The sequence below is a fragment of the Saimiri boliviensis genome, chromosome 11 (assembly GCF_048565385.1).
Source record: "Saimiri boliviensis isolate mSaiBol1 chromosome 11, mSaiBol1.pri, whole genome shotgun sequence".
In the NCBI taxonomy this organism is placed as follows: Eukaryota; Metazoa; Chordata; class Mammalia; order Primates; family Cebidae; genus Saimiri; species Saimiri boliviensis.
In genome coordinates this window covers 63975041-63994570 of record NC_133459.1, presented here as the reverse complement: position 1 = coordinate 63994570, position 19530 = coordinate 63975041, and the positions used below count along the sequence as shown (strand labels likewise).

Here is a 19530-nt window from a genome sequence, read left to right as displayed (position 1 = left end):
TATGTACTTTCAAAACACATTTACAAAATCTCTGCAGACCTTTTATATCCATGACAACCGTGTAGGCTGGACTGCTCCAATTACTCCAGTATCCAAGTCCATCTAGCCTCTTACAGCGCACTTGAACAACATAGACTGCACAGATGTCTGGAACTGGTAGACTGACAGATTTTGATTTTGCATCATAAACCTCATGTATCTGTAAAATAAATCAAAACATTAGACTGATCATTAACAACATATATGTATTAAAGGACCCTGAAGTACTTTTCATTTTAACACTTTCTAAAATTAAGAGAACTGGTTCTGTGTTTTCTGGCTTTAGAAAAAGTCACATTAGGCTTGGATTGTAAACTCCTTCAAGTCAAGGATTTTCTTATTTATCTTGTCATTCCCTTGCTGATGACAAGATTTTGAACTGGTTTACTTGCAGTCTTGTTTTCCAAACACTCTCTTACCCTACTACTAATCTCTGTCCACTAATCCTCTACCCACAAAGACATTTTAAGAATTTAAATCTATTGGTTAGATAGGACCTACTCTAGCAAATCTCTGATATTCAATATCCTTCAATAATCAGCTAAACTGTCACATTTGTTTTAGTTGAGATCATTGTGATCTAATGTTACAATAAGGGTTTCTGATTTCTAGGTCTTTGCAGGCTGCCATCACAAAGCTGATGTGGAATGCCATCATAGGCATCCTTGCCACTATAGGAATGATTCTGTTTGTTTGAAAATCTGCTTCTTCCAAAATGCATTACATTAAACAGATATGTACTAAAAGATATTAACAGATGTTAGAGAAACAACAGTTCCTTGGAAAAATTAGTTTGGGGAACATGAGATGAAATAAGGTGATGAATTTTTCTTTAATGAAGGACTTCTCCCAACCTTTAATATGTAATATGTACACCATGATTGCTTGAGGAAGATACAGTGATACAGGGTTTCCTAAACAGATTTGTTAGCCATTTAATTTTTTTCCAAGGAACATAATATGGGACCAGTGTTCTGTAAAACATACTTCAGGGAATGATGGATTTCAGGAAACTTTGTTCTTTAAAAGGGTTAGACATACATAAGTCTATTTAATGAAAATAGCTACAGAATACAGGAGAACGTACTTTTATGCCAATAAAATTAATCTAATGCAATTAAAGTCTTAAATATTATAAAAATAGCATTTAGTGAGGAAAGCTGAAGTTCTAAGTAAAAGGTACCTTCCATTGTACTTCTTTTCCACTTAAACCATAGCGAATCTGGAATTGAAGATTAGTCTCTGGAAAGACTGGGTTTTCCCAAGATATTTTCAGTAATCCAGTTTTTACAGTAATTTCTGCTTTCACACTGGATGGAGGCAGTGGCTTCACTAGAAATTTTTAAAACAGTATTAAGTAATGGTAATTTAAATAGTAATAATGCCTAAAAACATTATATTTTCATTCCTCTCTATTCATCAAACAATACTTTTTCATAACTGTCTCACTCATTATCTCATTTCTTTCCCTATTTATGTGATACATTCAAAGAAGGATTTATGTCTATTTTGCAAATAAAGACTTGACTGAAAAAAATCAATACATTATCCATGTCACTCTGCAAGCTAATAGTAATACCTGATTAGAAATTAAACCGTTGGCTCTGCATGCAAAGATGCCATGCTTAACGCATGCTAAATATCAATAACAAACTGTTCTCCATTGAGTTTTAATTAAAGGTTAAAAAAAAAGAAAAAGGACTGCATCAATTCCCACATGTGTGAGTTTGAAACTCACACATACTGCTGTGTATTATTAAGTATTTCTAAGTCAAGTTCAGAGATAGTTTCTCAGAGCAAAGCCTTGGTTTTCTATAATCTGAGAAAAACAGAATTTTAATGGGCATCAATGGAGGCAAAGATGATTCGAATAGCAAGTGATTTTTAAAATAGATTCATATTTGTGTAAGCAAGTCATGTTTAAAGTAATTAATAATGTAAAAATCACAGAAATGCAAAGAAAAAGGTTATCTTCCCTATTTTGCTATCACCTTTTTGAGATGCTTCTTTCAGAGCTACAGTAAAAACTTTAGCTTAGGCTTACATTCACTGCATAAGTTTTCCCCAAGTTCTTGATTTTTAACTTTGAGGACCACTCTTCCTAACAATAAAAGGTATATTTTATGTTAAATGTGGCATATTTTATACTAAAAGCCTGTAAGCCCAAGCATAACAGTGGGCCTCCAAAGCCTGAACTCTGTTATGGCTCCATACATCAATTTTATATATAATGCATACTACACTTCCATAGTCATCCTTGATCATCTGCACTAAGAGTGGAGGATTCTGTTCAGAGGACATATATTCAATTGGTATGCCAAAACAGTTGTTAAAAATTTTAAGTCTATCCATACCAACTGGTAAAGAGCTGCTCTCCTGAGGAACATCTCCTCCAGAACTGCTCAGGTTGGATGCCCTCCACACCTGCCCATGACCCAGCATCTAAAAATGCAATGCCTGCTATAGCAAAGGCCTCCGGGAATGCAGCTGTAACGTCCATCCTCTTGGTCATTATTTTAACAGTCACCCCTGCCAGTGGACAATCCAAAGTGAGAGACGGCCCTTGGCTGGAGTATGCAGGAAACAACTGCAGTAGCAAAAAGGGGAGCCAAAGAGCTATGTGTGAAACCATCCAACCAAGCAACCACCATCAACAAAGAGAAACCTAAATAACCCAAACCATAACTATGACCAAATGTAGACACTCTGTGCAAGAAAAATTAAGAGAGAACTGACAGTAGAATTCCCAGGTTTACCTTCTTGATTTATTTCCCCATGTCTTATAAATCATACTATGGTTATGAATCACAGGTAAAATGTACTACCTGGATTGGCACAGTATGGGTGTTTATTATTCTATTGCTCCAAGTCTCACTTGCCAAAAACCAACACTGTGTAAAGACATAGTCTCCCTTTTATACAGTATTTTAAAATCATTTTAAGCAATCAACAATAATTCTTTTGACCACTGATAACATAAATACCTAAACTTTTCCTTCATGTAAAGTTTAGCGTGATTATTCAGTTCTTAATAGACCAAAAAGGCATTCTCCACCAACCAGAAAGATGATCTGTACTGTATTTCATCTCATGATAATTTCTTGTCAGGAAAGGAAGTATCAATGTTCAAAAGACTGTAAGAGGTTAAATCTGTATTTGCAATTAACTGAATCATATGAATCATGTCCTTTCTGCAGACTGGCAGTGAATGTCCAGTCTGCAGAAAGGATATGCTCTAAAGTTCAATAGTTTATATGATTTCCACAATACACATGCTGGGAAGGTATGAGGAGCTGTCTACACTTCATGGATGACAAAACAGACCCAGAGTGCCTGTGTGGCTCGTCCAGTTGTAAAGGCTAGTAATAGGTGGAGTTGGCATTTGGATCCCAATTCACATAGCTTTCCAGTACTAAGTAGGCAATATAAGCCCAACCTAAACTTGTTACTTTAGTTTTGAAAAGGATAACACCAAAGGTTATTCCGATATGTTACTGAATCCATGCTGCATTTGTCATATCTTATAAGTGAGTATGTTATTATCTGTGCATGTTTGGGGAAGTATAGGCGTGTTCCCTGCTATCCTAGGATATTAAGTGTCACTGCAGTAAAAATCACTTAAAATGGAATTAAACAGTGGTGAGAGAATTGATTGGGACTTTATATTGAAAAAGAAATCTAATAATTAGAACAATCTCATCCTATATTTTTTAGAAAAGTTTTAATTCAAATGTGTACTAATTAATTTAAAAATAATGAATCAAATACTGATTTTTGGCATAATCACCCAACAAATAATATATATTAACATTTTTGTGGAACGTTATTCTAGAATGTTTCCTACTGAGGAACATTTTATTTGAGGGGAAAATTCATTGAAAATCCCGTTTCTGTTTTCAGACAGTTATATTGAAAACAAATATTTAGAAAATATATATAAAGGATTCCTTAGTTATAGACATGCAATAGCACCAAAAGGTATCTTTCATTCCTGTTGCACAATCATAAATGGGTCATTTCTCAGAAGTTTCACAATGAATTTGAAAGGATATGTCACATTTTCCAAGGGCTCTCTTACTATCTTTGAAATCAATTTTTTTTTGAAAATAATATTTAAAATATGATGGATGTCATCATTGTCTATTTTCTCCACTTCAATTTAGCTATCTTGAATGCTTTTGTGCCCCACATAACTTCATGAATTAAAGGATTGGGTTATGAGTACTCAGATTACTGAGACCCTCAGAATATTCAAATTAAACTTTTAGATGAAGAATACTGCATGTTTTCATAACTACACTGGAACAAAAACATAAAATAATGCCTTATTTAGAAAAACATTACTAAAAATTCATTCATAGTGACCCATGTATTTCATCAAATAGTGTGAAGAAAATATTTCTGTTGCTAAAAAAAAGTCTGCTATAAGTAATTTGAAATGAATTCAAAACTGTAAAACTTCCTAAGGCTGATTTTCTCAATACCACTGTAAACAGGAAGGTTTTTTTTCAAAATCTAATGTGATGAGAAAATGGCAAAATATAACATTAAATCTGCATCAGTCTGCATACAAATCTGCTAACACAAATGAAGACACAGTACAGCTTGACATACCCACAGAATTAGGAAGGACACATGTTGGTGGAGAGTCAAGTGAACCCAGAGAGTGATTGATCCTAATCCACATTGTATAGCCAGATAATAGAAAGATTGGCTGGAAAATGCATTCATAAAAACCATCCCTCTGCAAATGGCAATCTTTGGGTTCAGATATGGGATGAATAGATGGACTATCAGAACAGTAAAGTCTGCTCCTTTAAAAGATACAAAAATATTCAATTAGTACACATTAATAAAAGCAAGGCAATGAGAAGATATATGAGAATTCTGATTTGTTGCTTACAACAGCAGTCCTCAACCTTTTTGGCATCACAATTTTTCCACAAATGAGGGATGGGAGATGGTTCAGGATTTCGGGATGAAATTGTCCCACCTCAGATCACCAGGCATTAAATTTGCATAAGGAGCTCATGCCCAGTTCACAATAGGGTTCTACTGTAAGACTCTAATGCCACTGCCGGTCTGACACTAGGCGGAGCACAGGTGGTAATGCTGCTCTTTCATCTCTGGCTGTGTAGCCTGGTTCCTAAGAGGCCACAGACCAGTACCGGGGTCAGTGGCCTGGGGATTAGGGACCAGGTTTAAAAGACAGGCAGAAGGCCGGGTGTGGTGTCTCATGCCTGTAATCCCAGCAATTTGGGAGGCCGCGGCGGGTGGATCACTTGCACCCAGGAGTTACAGACCAGCCTGGGCAACATGGCGAAACCCTGTCTCTACAAACGTGTGCCTGTAGTCTAGCTACTCGGGAGGCTGAGGCAGGAGAATGCTTGAACCCGGAAGGCGGAGGTTGCAGTGAACTGGGATCACACCACTGCACTGCAGCCTGGGTGACAGAGGGAGATTGCCTCAAAAATTAAATTAAATTAAAAAATGAATAAAATACAGTTTCACTCCATCTTAAAAACAAACAAACATGTTCTTATTAGAAAGGCATTTTTGAAATTTTCCCAGCTATATCCCAATTCTACATCTTTCCACAGAAACAATATTAACTCTTACTAAATATTTCATTAGACAGTGAGTGGGGACACAAATGAAATAAATGCTCTAAAAGGAGAAAATGATCCAGTTAGAGATAGAATCTGCAATAATTTGAAAATCGGACTAACGCTATATATTAGTGATAGAATATTTAAAATATATATGAAAATAGTCATGGAGCATTCCTGAGATGGCAAAGAAGACAAATTCCTCACACTTCAAATAATTAAATTTCACCACAAACGGAGTGACTAGCTGACAATTTTCTAGTTCAAATTAATATAAATTGATGTAATACCAATTCCAGATATATAAGTGAATTATATAACCATGTATTTTTCTCAGAGAAGAAAATTAAGAAAAAAAAAAATTTAAGTGAATTTTAGCCAACACTCCACTTCAGAACCCATAAAGCAGGGGTGTCCAATCTTCTGGCTGTTCTTGGCCACACTGGAAGAACTGTCTTGGGCCACGCATAAAATACACTAATGACAGGAGATGAACCAAAAAAAAAAAAAAGTTCCCCCCCAAAAAAAATCTCATAATGTTTGCAGAAAATTTACGAATTTGTGCTGGGCCGCATTCAAAGTCATCCTGGTCCACACGGGCACCGGGCCATGGGTTGGACAAACTTGCCATGAAGTCTTTCTCCTCTTGTTTGAAATAACCTCTTGGGCCAATGTTTGCTCTAAATACTATATTTAAATGGCTAAAGTAGCAATTAGTCTTTCCTAAAAGATGGGAGTGAGGAAGTTAGAAGAAGCTAAAAAATCTATATTCTTCTGTCGTTTTCTAGTTTTTGTAACACTTCTTGTTCTTATCTTTTCAAAATTACAATTGCGTATGTGTGGGTGTGTGTAAGTGATGGTGCCTGGGCACAAATGAAAATGAGGGGTGAGGGGTCATCTGGGGGTAGAAAATATGAACAAGTTAGAAGCACAATAATAATACACTTGGAATCCGAAAGTTAGCATCATTGTCATCGTGACAGCAATAACCATATATTGAATGTTTACAAGAAAAAATTGTATCATGTGATTACTATAATTAGGTGAAATAGGTCATTAACTCTCACAGAAACCCTGTCTTATTAGTCTCTCTGCTTTACTGACAAGGAAATCGAGGCTTAGGGAAGTTAAGAAACTCACCCAAGTAAATGTAGTTTCATGGTTATTCTGCAAATGTTAAGAGAAATAAGGCATGGGGCTTAATATAATAGTTTTCCACAAACACCTTTTCTAATGTGAAAATGCCATGAAAAGAATGTGAAGACAGATTGTAAAAGTAAAATTTCATATCATGAACTTTCTACTGATTTTAAAATATTTATATTAGGTAGGATGAAAGCAGCTATTATTCCCATTTGAGAAACATATGAACTGCCACATTTTTTTCCTAATACTACCTAAAAAGAAACTGGCAGCATTAGAAATAGACTTGAGATCACAGAATTTGAGAGAAGGGATTTCTTCTTCAACTTGAAAATTTATATTTTAAGAATAAATGAGCATGTTATACAAACTGAAATTCTCCACTACAAATAAAAAAACAAATTGGGACGCAGTATTTAACAGCACTATATTTACTTGAAAACTGCTATGGGATATTTTAAAAATGAAAATCTATCATCTAAGCAAGGGTGGTATCATTTTAGATAAAATGATTTTAGAGAGAAAGGGACCAGTATAAGACGATGCCTTGAATTCTTTTTAAAACATAGAAGAGTGAAAATAAGCAAGCACAATGTGTTATTAGAACACATTACCCTTTATTAATCATAAGTAGTTATTTCATAAATAACCTCACTTAGTTCTAAAAACCATAGTATCTCCTATAATCTGTTTCTACCTCTTTTTTTCCAAAACATTAATCTTTAGCCAAATGATGTGAAATTTTTCTAATCTTTCACATTCTCCTCTAGTCAGTCTCTAAGTCAAATTAAAATGTATATAAACTGCGTTTTCTTGTATTTCATTTGAGTTAAAATACAAATTACACAGAATTGATTTTCAGAAAAGATACTTTAAAGTAAAAACAAATTATAATTTCTTAACCTCAGGTGTGAATATTTTTCAAGAATCAATTTATGTAATCCCTCAAAAATTTCCTGATTAATTATACTATACTTTCCTCTTTCAGGAAGCAAACAATCTACAAGACTACTGTTGTAATATTTCTACAGAAAATGTTTATCTCACCATACCCACAGAAAAACAAAACAGCAAAAATCATACATACCGATAATACCTCAATTGCAAAGTGCTTCCTGCAAGTGATTGGATTGTATTGGGTGACCATCTGCAAGTCATTTTAGTTAAGTTCCCATCAGTTTCACATGAGATATTGATATTGACATCTATTTAAAACACATTAAAATATTAACATAAAGCAAAAACACCAAAAAATTTCAATGAAAATTTTTTTTCTTACATCTTTAACAGGGCTCTAATATAGGGAGGGGCCATAATGAAAACTTAACTTGTGGAAAAAAATGAACAAAACCTCCATTTTCTTACCAATCACATATAATTCAGCATAGCGATGATGGCATTCGTGTTCACTGCAGCAGTACACTGCGTCATACGTAAATTTTCCTCGAGGTTTGGTTGCATTCAGATTGTAAAAAGTAACTTTGCTAACATGATCACTAACAACATCATACTGGCTTTGAGGAATTTTCTCAGCTAAATTCATCCACCAAACAATCTTTTCTGAGGAAACAATCTTGTTTTCATTCTTATAGATGCAGTGAAAAGAAACATTAGACTCAACACTTGTCAGAATTTTAGGTGGAAAGTATATGACATCTGTAATGAGGGAAGAAAGTATGTCAGATGAAGACAAAACATTCAGTAATTTGTATCACATCAAAAAAGATTCACAACACATTCCAGAGTTACACTGCCAAAAATAAAATGAGTATACTATAAAACTGGATAGTGCTGAAATTGCCTGTTTGTGTACAGTTACCTAGTGTCCCAAGTACTCTCATTCTAAAGTGAATTGAGCTTCCATGAATGTCTTCACTATCTTCTAAACACAGAGGCTTATTCATCATAAAATATATTTTAGTCAGATGTCACTTGCTAACTGAGAAGCAGGAAAGTAACTAACATAAAACATAGTTTAATTCCACAATGGCTTATTTTCCACCAGACCCTGCTTTGGGAATCAGTGAAACCTAGGATAAGCTCCTAAAACAAATCACTATGAAGCAAAATCCTGAAGTAACATGATTGCTGCTATTGCCTTGTTTGGATACATAAAAATTTCATGTAAGCAGGTAAAGATATAAGATATAAATTAAAAAATAGTTAAGAAATATATGAATGATAATGCAGCAATATACAAAGAAAACAGTAAATACTGGTTTAAACTATCATTTTGAGTTATTTAATGCCAATATCCTGTGGATGAGGGCAAAGTGAAGCAATATTTTCCTAAAACATTATTTTTTAATACCTACACACAATTCCATGCTATTTTTAAAGTCCTCTATTGTGGTAAACTTCATTTGCCTATCATTTTCAAAGACACGTAAGATAAAAGTAAACAACGGTTTGCATAGGAAGAAATATTTCTACCAGAGTGCACTGCAAAAACATTAGTACATTTCAGTTGTAAAGTTAAGGTAAACAAACCATTTTCTGCTGCTAGACTATGAATATTTGTTTTCACACATATCTCAAGGTTACCCTTAAAAACAGAAACAAAAATACTTTAATTGCTTTTTATTAAGTTTTCTTTATTCTGTAATAGCATGCTAAATGTCTATATCTACAAACGTACAATCCATATAAAACATTTACACGTTTTTTTAGAAGCCAGACCATTAGATATATGAGCATGACCGAGTATAGTCCTACCCAAGGTGGTACTCAAGCTTCACTTATACGTTACTCACTGTGGGCAAGTACCTGGCATATTAACCTATCTTAACCTATCTTCAGCATGCTCCACAACCTTCTTACTAAACTGCCTCAAAAGTCTCAGAATAATTCTTATTTTTTAAAAAAAGTATAATTTAGCTTTCATGAATTAAGTTGAAGTTTTTCATTTTAAAAATGATAAGAAAATTTAAAGCATTTCACTCTGAAATCAAGTAAATGTAGTAAAGCTTAATTGAGAAATAAGATTAAAGTTATACTATTTTTACATGATTAGCTTAAAAATATTAGCTTAAAAATAAGAAAACCAAGTTAATAAAAACCTGGCAACTTGTGAAATTTACACTGGATAAATTTATTACAATCGATGTGAGATAAATATTGAATAATTTGCAAAATATTAATAAGATATGCATTTTATCCTCATATGACATACTATGCAATTTTTAATCTGCAGAATAAGAAAACAATATTTACTTCACATGACCAATTAGCAATACTTTAGCAAGATCTACATTAATGAACTTTATTAAAAGAGGAAATAGTATTGATATTAGTGAATTACTCAAAAGAATATAAATTATGAATCAAAACATTCTAAATAAAGTTATTTCTAAATGTGTTTATTACAGCTCCAGAAAATTGACTTTTTTATTTATGGACAGATGTACTTATTTTTTTTTAAGGGAAAAATATTTTCTCTAACCCATTATTAGAGCTGCCAAATGTGAAATGTGGAAATTGCCTAATATCTGTTTCTTCTCTTCCTTGGTAACAACAAAAATGCAGTTAATAAAAGTATTGCAAGAATTCAGTGCTTCTAGAGTTATTTTTAATATGTTACATATCCCAATTGCAATATTCTTGGACTTCATAAGTTCTGGCAAAGGTCCAAGGTTCTAAAGGGACCTTTGGGACTCAAAGGTCCTAAGTTCCTCTAAAAGTCTAAGACCTCCCAACAACTACAGAGAAATAACCTATTCAATTCATTTTAAAAGAATCCATAAGAATTCCTTGATGAGGAATAGTTAACACTTCTTTAACTGTGCAACTTGGTAAATACGGTTTTATCAATGAATAGAAAGTAGTAGCTATAAATGTACTGATAATTCACATTTTGTTTGCTATAGCAACAATACTACTGAATGTTTCTGTTAGGTGGATGCCATTGTAGCTCTTACCAGTGAACAATGAAGGAGAATCTTAATAATATTAAATACCTAGTCTTAAGGAAGAAGGATTCAAATTCCTTTACACAAAAAATAGAAAGTTCTCAAGTTTGGAAAAACATACTTTGCTGTTGCACGCCATTCAGGGAATGACGATCAAGTGTGGTAAGTGTTGTGAAGTGTAGAAATAGCTGCCAGGCAAACCCAAACATAAAAACTCTAACAAACACTAAAACCTTACTTCCCAGATATCGTAGCCCAGATAACGATGGGCTACATAATTAAGCCTGCTGCTTGCTAGCTTTGAATATTAATTTTTAGTGCTTCTTGAAAATGCTGCATAATTTTACATTATGCACTTATTTGCCTTACTAGTGCTTACAAACAGACTTTGGAATTGGACAGCCAGCTTTACTACTTTCTAATTTCTAAGTATCAAGCACCCAAAAATTGTCAACTATTATTATTAAACAGAAAATTTTGAATCTAATTTCATTTGTGATTTGGTACACATCACCATATCATTACATCATTGCAGTAGATGATACTGTAAGAGAGAAATATTCTTGGGAGTTACCTAAGTGGGTTAGCTTCTTTCCCTATTTTTGGTGTCCCCAGACTGCTTTCTATTTCCTGAGTTTCTATATTTCCCTTAATAGTTACCTGTTACCACTCAAGGGCAACTTAAGCCATCCAAGGTTATCAAATTAGTACGCTTAACTTTGCACTCATTGCTAAATCAAAAATTCTGGCCTTTGTAACAGCTATTTACTCACTGTCTGAATTTTTCACTTATTTTCAGATGTTTCTTCTTGGATGTCTAAAGTCACTCAAAGGACACCACAGTGGTAAGTCAGTCAAAAGCTAGCTCTTAATGGTAATGTTCTTGGATATTGTACAAGCCAATAAATTGGCAAAGTTATGTATGTCCTTTATAGTGTGTATTAATAAATATGATTGTATTATGGATAAAACACAAACATATGAGCCAACATATTAAGAAACCAAACAAATCTAATCATATAGATATTGATATGAATTATAAAAGGATTTCATGTAAAGTAAAACAGAACTAGAAATATGTCCATGCAAAAGCCTAAAAACCCAAGCTGACCAATACAAAATAAAATCTTAGGTGAAGTGTAACACAAATAACTATTATGTTGTATTAAATCAAAATTCTCATCTTAATCCAACTGAATACATAATATTTCTAAGACTTATTATTCTAAAAAGATCCTAACTTATAACTTTTAAACCTTAGGAAATTTTGAAAACCAGCATTGATTCTTTTAGAATTTTCCTCTTTCTCAGAGAGGGTTGGTTTTCAGGTCTAACTAAAAGTAAAATAGTAAAGAATGAAGCCATTTTACTGTGGAAGAGAAACATTCATCCCATGATTAAACAAAGATGGCAAGCTACAGGCCATTCAGGGAAGACAGGAGTCGTTGACTTCTACTTCCTTTATAAAATTTCCCTCTTTCCGTGCCACTATGTAAAAACGTCCACTGGGGACTCCAAAGGCAATATTTTAAACTACTAATGCTACTTGCCTTTTGACTAATCAATGCTTTTAAAATAGTAACTAATCAATAACTAAACTTCTTAAATGGATTGAATATTTGCTTAGTGTTTTACATGGTACGTGTTATCTCTGTACAGGCCATAATCAATCTCAGTAAGTCTGAACAAGAAAATTTTTGACCTTTTGACAGGTTGGACAACCAGTCGAAGGACTATTTTCTTCCTATAGCCACAGCTTTGCATGTAGCAGGGCTAGGACTAGTCCAAGCCTCTAGAGCCTCTGTGCAAAACACTGCACATCAGTTTCATGAAGAAGTTGTGAATAAACTGTAGATGTTCTGATGCTAAAAATAATCTTTAAAATATGAACAATCAGCATTGAAAATTCTCAAAAGCATGCATCTGGAGTTAAAATAAAATGTTAATATTTGCATTTTATGTCAAATATACTTGGTTTTAAAATGTAAATTAAGAAATTATCAATACAAGGTTTCTGAGTTCGTTCATATGGAACTGTTATATTAACTTTTCTCTTCTTATTAAGAAAAATGATCCTACAATATACTACTATAGAAACACACAAGTCTAGGAGATCTGACAGAATTTTAATTCACAAATTGGCCTGTTCAAAGTTTAAACAAGAAAGTTAATATTGTGTTCTTCCTTTCATTTTAAGACCACCAAATTTAAGATGCTTATAATATACCAAATGAAAGTTCAGGAAATATATTTCCCTCTCAGTAGAAGTGGCTATTACATAACCTACCTTGTGTGGTAAAGACATGAGGAGTACTCCAGTCACTCCAGATTCCTGGGCCATCCAGTCTCTTGCCCCTCACCTGAACCTCATATGAAGACCCAGGATGCACACTGTCTACCAGCAGAGATGTAGCTAAGGCAATCTTGTCAGCCTGTTAAATATTATATCAAAACATCAGAACATCAAGTTAATGTGAAACCTTTACCAAAATTGATTATAAGCAAATCTCATCAAATTTCAAAGAATTAAAATCTTATACAGTAATTATCTGGCCACAGTGGAATTAAAACAAATATAACAAATATTGATAACCAAATAAGAAATGTTTACACGTTAGTCAATATAATTTTTTTTTTTTTTGAGAGAGAGTTTCGCTCTTGTTACCCAGGCTGGAGTGCAATGGCGCGATCTCGGCTCACCGCAACCTCCGCCTCCTGGGTTCAAGCAATTCTCCTGCCTCAGCCTCCTGAGTAGCTGGGATTACAGGCACGCGCCACCATGCCCAGCTAATGTTTTGTATTTTTAGTAGAGACGGGGTTTCACCATGTTGACCAGGATGGTCTCGATCTCTTGACCTCGTGATCCACCCGCCTCGGCCTCCCAAAGTGATGGGATTACAGGCTTGAGCCACCGCTCCCGGCCTTAGTCAATATAATTTTAAATAGCCCATGGGTCCAAGAAAAAAATCATAATGATAATTAGCAAATACTGTTAATTGAATAATGATGAATATATTAGAATTTTAAGAATGCAGCCAAAATCTGAGGGAAGCTTCAAGTCACTACCGACACCTATAACACACACCTCGTAGAAACACTGTGCAGGGGTAGACAACTACAAGTGTCCCTGCACAGAAGTGCATGAAAAATCTGAGAACCTGAGCCTGGCCAGGCATGGTGGCTCATGCCTGTAATCTCAACACTTTGGGAGATTGAAGCGGGTAGACCACTTGAGCTCAGGAGTTCATACCAGCCTGGGCAACATATGTTGGGGCATGGGAAGCATGTCACAAACTAAAAATTATGGAAAGAATCAGGAATGCACAAAACAACATCAGATATTAATAACTCCCATTTAAAATCCTACTGTCTCCGGTTTACAGAAGAGAAGGCTGAAACTCACAGAAGCCTTAACTCTGTTTTCTCCATACGTGACACTGCGGGTTCCCATCATTCTCTTTGTGAAAATAAAATGGTTTAAAATGTTTTGCCAGTTCTAAAAAGACAGATTTTTACTTCTAAATTATACAAAACTTAGTTTCACAAAGTCAAGTCCCAAAGTATTCACATGACCCAAGAGGCCATTCATTGAGCTCTACCTTCTCCTCCCACACTGGCCTCTGACTTCATCCACTACTGCTGTCACCTTCACTGGCCTCAGCCACACCATCCTTTGCACTGCTGTTCTCCCTGTTTAGAACCCAACTCCACAGACATCTACATCACCCTCTCCTTCACATCCTTATTCAAAAGTCACCCTCTCCCACCTCCATTTATTATTTCAACCTTCCATCCCCTACCAGCACCCCAGACTCCTCTTCTCCTGCCCTGCTAGCCCAGTGTATCCTGATGCAAGTAGAACAGTTCCTGCCAGGTAGCAGGTGTTCAATAAATACTTATGGAATGAACCGTTAAAGAAAAAGACAAAGGAAGTAAGGAAGACTTTATTTGGAGCCATCACAATAGGTATATGGAGCACTGCAATGGGGTCTTGAGGTGGGTGGGGATAGGTGAGCTGAGTCCAAATACAGCATGGGCAACAGAGAATTTATAGCCAAGGAGCAGGGAGTAAATAGAAAATTACCAAGCAAAAACATCATGTTAAGAGGGATTCTAGCTAAACTGACTAACAGAATTCTGGCTGAAGACAGGCCAGAGTGATCAAACATCATTTGGTGAATGGTGGAGGATGAGAAATCTGATCAAAAATTCATGAGATATCCGAGGGGCAGGGGGTGGGCTTCTTGCTAAAATGACCTAATGGAGTTCTTTGCTAAAACTGGATTTTACAGCAGTGTGCACAGATGGGACTCACAGAAGATTCAGAAGCCCAGGGAAAGATTAGCCAAGCAAAAATCTTTCTGTCACCGCATTCAGAAAAAGATTCAAATAGATTGAGCAATTAAAAAAAAGATAGGCCAGGCGCGGTGGCTCAAGCCTGTAATCCCAGCACTTTGGGAGGCCGAGGCGGGTGGATCACGAGGTCAAGAGATCGAGACCATCCTGGTCAACATGGTGAAACCCCGTCTCTACTAAAAATACAAAAAATTAGCTGGGCATTGTGGCGCATGCCTGTAATCCCAGTTACTCAGGAGGCTGAGGCAGGAGAATTGCCTGAACCCAGGAGGCGGAGGTTGCGGTGAGCCAAGATCGCGCCATTGCACTCCAGCCTGGGTAACAAGAGCGAAACTCCATCTCAAAAAAAAAAAAAAAAAAAGATGAAATCAGTGGTCTGTTGGTAGAAAATAATTATAATTATGAATTCAAGTTTCTGTCACTAGATTTCCTGTAGCTATATATATATACATATGTATGTGTGTATCTATATTTTATATATATAATATATAATATTGAATTATAATTCATTCTGCTTTAGAAGAAATGTGTGTATTTAGTATGCAGAGGGTAATTTCTATGGGACTTAAGACCGTCTTTATTTGCTTCTCAACTTTTCATTTCACTTACTAAAATATACTTACTTCTCTGATAACTGTTGAAGAATTCTCTGAGTATTTCACTTGATATTGAAGTGGAAATCGTACCAATGGTGGGCTGGACCAAGAAATCTTTAAATTACCATCATCTGTGATTTCCATATGCAAACCTAATGGTGGATCAGGCTTCACTTAAGAAAAAAAAAGAGAATACTTTTAAGTAATTTTCATGACAATTGCAGCTGAGTAAAATAAAATCAAAATAAATTTTCATCATATCTGCCTTTCAAGTACTTAAAAGGTGACTTTGGACAGGCACGGTAGGTTGCACCTGTAATCCCAGCACTTTGGGAGGCCGAGGTGGACAGATCACAAGGTCAGGAGTTCGAGACCAGCCTGGCCAACATGGTGAAACCCCGTCTCTACCAAAAATACAAAAATTACCCAGGCATGGTAACACATGCTTGTAGTCCCGGCTACTCAGGAGGCTGAGGCAGAAGAATCGCCTGAACCTGGGAGGTGGAGGTTGCAGTGAGCCAAGATCACGCCACTGCACTCCAGCCTGGATGACAGAACAAGACTCTGTCTCAAAAAAAAAAAAAAAAGGTGACTTTTTCCAAGGACTAATTACAGAACCACCGAAACAAGCTAGAATACTGGGTCTAGTCCTTGTACCTTATCATAGCAATCCATGTATATTCATTCATTCATTTCCTTCCCATTAAGTAGTAAAGTCTATGAATCAGTAAATGAGAATATTTTGCTAAATGTGATTTCCTCTTATAAGAATCCCACTTAACTTTATTGAACCTCACCCACTCTACTTATTTTAGTGGGTTAAAATGGAAAAAGCATTTTGCAGAACCCTATTTGGAAAATACGTAAAACTATACAAAATTCAGCTTGTCTATTAATTTTAGATCACAGTAATCTAGACACACCAACTCAAATAACTGACAGCATGAATATTCCCATGCAATAAATGCAGCATTGGCAGTCCCTGGCTTATCATCAGAAGTAGAGGTGAAGTTTCTCAGAATATTAAAAATGTTTAATGTTTAAATTAAATTATCACACATTTATACTTGGATTCCTGATTTGTTAAAGTTAAAATAAAGGATATGTACAAGTATATATTAAAAATAGAAAGATTGCCAAAATGATAGAAAATTGATGGATTTCCTTGTTTGTACATTTCTACATTAGCAGGGCTTTTACAATTAACAGGAATAATTCATGTACATAGAAATTATCATTAAATTAAAACACCGATTTGAATTTTATTTTCAATGAAATAATATAATTTCATATTCTATATTTTCAGGAATTTGGTCACAATTTTCCTCTTTTCCTTGAGTCAAAATCAGTGAGGTTTTACTTTATGTGGCATATTATAAATTTCATTTACTTTAAAGCAGAAACAGCTAAACACAGAAGTCTGGAAACAACAGGTGAAATTTACTGTGTTCCCATGATCAAAAAGGAAACAAATATACTGAAGAAAAGTAAAATCACAATGTTAAAACTATTGTACATTTCCTATCAGCATATTTTAAAAGTTATCAGTATCAAAATGGAATTACTATTGTCAAACCCTAACAAAATGGAGTTGGGAGGCCACGAAGGAGTCCATTTATGCCTATGTTGGAACGACGTAAAGAATTCCTCAAAACCACAGTATTCCACAAAACCGCTTGCACAGAGACACTTGCCTAACAAAGGCTGTCTCCACCAATGAGCTTATGCCAGCCCCTGCAGCAAGCCCTTGTAACCAATAATCTTTGTTTCAAAACAGCTTATATAGAGGTCTCCTATATGTCTTTTAAAGCTTCCCCTTTATTCCAACCCCCATGAACATGCCATAGTCATTCAATATCATGCATGTCTAGAATTGCAATATTAATATACATTAATATTAGAAATAATATAAATAACCCAAGGTCAATAATAACAATAAACCCAATGTCAATTTCCAATTCATCTTACCCTGCCTCTCAGCAGCATTCCACAAACACATAATCCCTCCTTCTTGAAATACTTTTTTCTCTTGACTTCTAGAACAACATACTCTTTTAATCCTTCATTCTTACTGAACATCCCTCAGTCATTCTCTTCCTGAACTCTAAATAGGTGATCTCATACAATCCCATAAACATTAATATGCTAACACCTCGCAAATATGTATCTCCCCTAAACTTTAGACTCATATGTACAACTTTCTATTCAACGTCTCTTAGGTCTCCAATAGGCATCTCAAATACAATGTGTCCAGAATAAGCTCTTAATTTCTGTACACACACCTAATCTTCCCTGAGTTTCCCTATCTCAGTACCTGGTGTTACTGTTCACCCAGATGCTCGGGTCTCAGTCTAAGGGTTATCCATGATTCCTTCACCCTCTACAACTTCATCCACTAGACCATCCAGTCAGCACCATCTCCCAAACAGATCCAAATCAAATCAGTTCGTTACTTCTCTACCCTGGCCTACAATATGCTCTGGACCAGATAACTCTGTCCTCATCCCTTAATATTCTCATGCCTCATTCACTCCTAGCACAAAGGTCTTCTCTTTTGTTCCTCAAATTACCAAGTTCATTGCATCTCAGGAATTTTGTGAATATTGTTCTTCCTGCTTAGAGCACCTTTTGCTCTGGATTTTTGCATGGATATCTCTTCTTCATTCAGCTCAAATGCTATGTCTTAAAGGAGATCTTTTTTGATCTACATAGCAGAAGTAATAGTCCCCACCCCTGACACTCCATTACACTACCTGTTTTATTTTTTTCATGGAAGATATAATCTGGGGATTTTATAATATATGTTCACATAGAAGGAAAGATTTTCCCAGAATTAGCTCTGCATAAAGATAAAATTAAGAAAGTTTTGAAGTTCTTAAAAATTCCATAGTACTTCCCTTAACTACTTCATTTTGAAAAACAGTGCAACTCAATGTTGACTCTAAATGCTACTAAAAATCATCTGGTAGAATTAGTTTTTAAAAGAAAAGAAAATGATATTGAATAAAGATTCTGTAATTTTTTTTCTCTGTGATATAACTTCACAGTTGAATTGCTTGTGTGTCATTGTAATTATGTTGTGGAGATCACAAATATATCCCTAGAAGACAAATTATTTGAAAGTCTTAATGTTAAAATATGATATCATACACAGTTTCAAAAAGTGCTATATCTCAAGTAACTTAGAAAGAAGTGAAGCTTGAGTTGTATGGAAAATTGTATCAGATACTTGGAAAAGTGGCTTTAGTGATGTCAAAACCAATGATGCAAAATCAGATATAAAGAGTTTGCATATAATTGTCTCAGGAAATATAAGTGGAAAAAACTGCTAAATTATACACAATTAAATGAAATTAATAAATTAAATACAGAGAGCTAACATTTTCCTGTATTATTCACATTTGTAATTGTATGTTTACATTGATAAAAAGAGATTTGGGGGATTTTTGCACAAAGAAAACAGAGTGTTGTCTATTATTTGAGGTTTTTTGTAATCAGGTTTGTATAGTAAATTACTCATTTACTCTTTTATTATTGTCTCCTCCTACTATTGTTTGTCCCTCCTCTATCAAGTAGGAACTATGTCTAATTCCCCACTTTTTTTCCAGCTCCTAGAGCAGTCGTGATGAACATAAGCCTCTAAGAAATATTTAATGAAGGAATAAATTCAGTTAAGAAAATGGTTCTAATTATTTTCAAAAATAGTTATCTGAGATGTGGAAAAGTGATTTTCAATCAAAACATAGATCTACTAGATCCAGGATTTAAAGAAAACAAACTGTTTTCAAAAAGAATATAAGTGACAATGGCAGAGATATACATACTATTATTAAATCATTCTAGAAGCTGCTCTTAATGCCCCCAGTACTACATCTACCA

The 19530-nt window shown here is 34.8% G+C and overlaps 1 protein-coding gene across 2 annotated transcripts in view; it reads right to left on the bottom strand.

The window, feature by feature from the left end:
- LOC101027698 (leptin receptor) overlaps positions 1–19530 on the bottom strand; it is an 85858-nt gene that overhangs the window by 22982 nt on the left and 43346 nt on the right. For both annotated transcript variants that reach the window (XM_074380968.1, XM_039473712.2), the window contains 7 exons: positions 15679–15824; positions 12987–13131; positions 8157–8447; positions 7879–7996; positions 4654–4853; positions 1223–1371; positions 40–199 (listed from right to left, as the gene is read on the bottom strand). In XM_074380968.1, coding sequence (XP_074237069.1) covers positions 40–199; positions 1223–1371; positions 4654–4853; positions 7879–7996; positions 8157–8447; positions 12987–13131; positions 15679–15824 — 1209 coding nt within the window. The remainder of the gene's footprint in view (positions 1–39; positions 200–1222; positions 1372–4653; positions 4854–7878; positions 7997–8156; positions 8448–12986; positions 13132–15678; positions 15825–19530) is intronic.